This window comes from Octopus bimaculoides, chromosome 19 (genome assembly GCF_001194135.2).
Source record: "Octopus bimaculoides isolate UCB-OBI-ISO-001 chromosome 19, ASM119413v2, whole genome shotgun sequence".
NCBI classification, from domain to species: domain Eukaryota; kingdom Metazoa; phylum Mollusca; class Cephalopoda; order Octopoda; family Octopodidae; genus Octopus; species Octopus bimaculoides.
This window is the reverse complement of record NC_068999.1, coordinates 26,269,594-26,272,008: the sequence shown is the minus strand read 5'-3', so window position 1 is coordinate 26,272,008 and position 2,415 is coordinate 26,269,594. Positions and strand designations below refer to the sequence as shown.

Here is a 2,415-nt window from a genome sequence, read left to right as displayed (position 1 = left end):
TTTTATATATATATATATATATATATATATAAAAGCTACATGTGGAGGTGCATGGCTTAGTGATTAGGGTGTTGGATTCATGATCATAAGATTGTGGAAGCTACATAATATCAAAAAAAGAAAACATCCTGGGTGAATCTGAAAGTATAAGCACTCGCTTGATTTATTGAAACGACTGTTTCTAGGTATTGCCTGTCCCAAAAGTTTAGAATTGATTTGATTTGTTTGTTCAAATTGCAATTACTATCTGAAGTATGAACTAGAGTGAAAAAAAAACAGGAATACATTCCTTTAGAGTGAACACCATGTGAGTTGAATTTAGTTAGTGTTCCCTCTCTCTCCCTTTGTGGAAACCTTCAGGTGTGTATTTATACTTGCACCTGCCTGAAAACTGTTGTTTTATGTGTCCCATAATTTTAGTGGTTCAACAAATAAAGATTGATAAAATATGTACCAGACAGAAAGTTATACTGAGAACCACCTTGAATGTGGTGCATCAGCTGCAGTCCAATGACTGAAACAAGTATAATTTATGTCACCCAGTCATTTCAAATAAATGACAAAATACATTTAGTTTTAAGTTTTTAATTTTCATTGAATTAAGCTGATTCTGTCTTAAATCTGAAATAGTGTTTAATTCTTAATGAATATACATAAACATTTTCTCATTTGCATTAATGCACATTGTCATGAAAGGCTTTGAATTCATGACTTTGTTGCTGAAAAGAAAGCTTCTAGTTCCTACATATACTTGATGGTTAACTTTACAGAATGTTAAAACTTTTAGGGCCATTTATATACAGTTGAATTTCTGCGTGAATATGAATTACCTTGAATTGAAAAATGTTTGTAAAATGCTTTGCTAAAAAGTTAACTGGTATTGAATATAGTGTAAATTTTACTGCTTTCTCTCACATTAATTTACTGTCATATACATGTTAATATTACAATAAATTTTCACTTACATGTAGTAACCATTTTGCTTTATTCATAGCTTTGAATTTGGTGGAATTCTGAATTTGTGGCCACATGGCCCACCACATTGTGCATTGTTTGCCATTCCACATCCTTCAACTGGAATGTTATAAAAACCAAGTGTTTCAAGACGAAATTCAAAGTTGAGCATTTGTAGTTCATAAGCACCAAGTACAGACTTTGATGTGAATAAGTTTTGTACTTTACATATGCATATATTTTGCCTCATCTCAAAATGTAAACTGTTACTGATACACCACAATTCTTATGCTAACAGCTGCTGATTAAACACTAGTTTTGCCTTTGTCAGTATTTACACAAAGAAGATAGCTAATGTGTATTCGTTCTTCATTTCTTTACACCAGTTCACAATTTTTTTTACTTATTTTTAAACAGTATTATAGATCTGTTATTATCCAGAATATTTCTTTTAGTAAAATTAAAGTGTTGATTCTGGAGTTATTCTTGTCTTTTCTCATCTTATTTTCATACATCATCCTATTACAACAATTGCTCGAAAAGACAATCTTCTTCATTCCAGTTAGAATTTATTACAAAATAAATTGTTTAATCAGATTTTAATATTTTACTCGATGCAAAAGCAACCTCCGGGGGGGGGGGGGCGTTGTTTCTTTCTTTCTATAGGGCTAATAGTATAGAAAAATTATTGGAGTCACTTGAAACCCTGAAGTTGAATATTGTTGTTTGAATTTGATTTGCAGGACTGTTTTTCAATTATGAATAAGCATAATTAATTGGGGGAAGTTTGGAATTATATTAGAAAACTAGATAAGGAAACAAAGTGCTCAAAAATTGTATGCTGGATTATAAGCACTGCAAAATCTTTTAATGTAATGTCGTTTAAGGTGAATCAGCCACATTCCAGATATCGATGGTTGGAGAAGATTCTTCTGGCAATAACAATGATATGGAAGCAGCCAACACTACTTATAATAAAGGACTGATGTCGAAACTTTTGGACCAAGTTGTCACTCAGACTAAAGGCTATACTGTGGAACGTTTAGAGAAACTTTACAGTGTATTCAGTCAATGCATTTATCAGCAAAGGAACAATCCTGACAAAGTTGATCTCTGTGTTGTAAGTAGTTTTAAGTTAAATATACATTTATTAACTAAGCAAAAAAATAAATTTCATTGAAATTATAAAACTACAATTTTTTTTTTGTTTCTTTTTAGAATATGGAACAAAAACTGGTGCAATACACATCCCAACACCGTGCCCGTGTCCGGCCCTCTGTAAATATCACTTGAATTATCAAAGTTTTACTCTGCAGGGTTGAAAAGAAATTGTCTTTTTTTTTTTCTAAATAAAAGTTGGGTAGGGTTTTACATTAAGATACCATTCATCAACCCACACACACACACACACTTTTTTTTTGTCTGTCTGTCTATTAAAGCTGAAAAAATCTCCCAAATTTA

The 2,415-nt window shown here is 31.4% G+C and overlaps 1 protein-coding gene across 2 annotated transcripts in view; it reads left to right on the top strand.

The window, feature by feature from the left end:
- LOC106883269 (ATPase family AAA domain-containing protein 2) overlaps positions 1 to 2,348 on the top strand; it is a 73,781-nt gene extending 71,433 nt beyond the window's left edge. For both annotated transcript variants that reach the window (XM_014934211.2, XM_014934212.2), the window contains exons 24-25: positions 1,842 to 2,074; positions 2,173 to 2,348. In XM_014934211.2, coding sequence (XP_014789697.1) covers positions 1,842 to 2,074; positions 2,173 to 2,247 — 308 coding nt within the window. In that variant the 3' untranslated portion in view covers positions 2,248 to 2,348. The remainder of the gene's footprint in view (positions 1 to 1,841; positions 2,075 to 2,172) is intronic.
- The last annotated feature ends 67 nt before the right edge of the window (positions 2,349 to 2,415 follow it).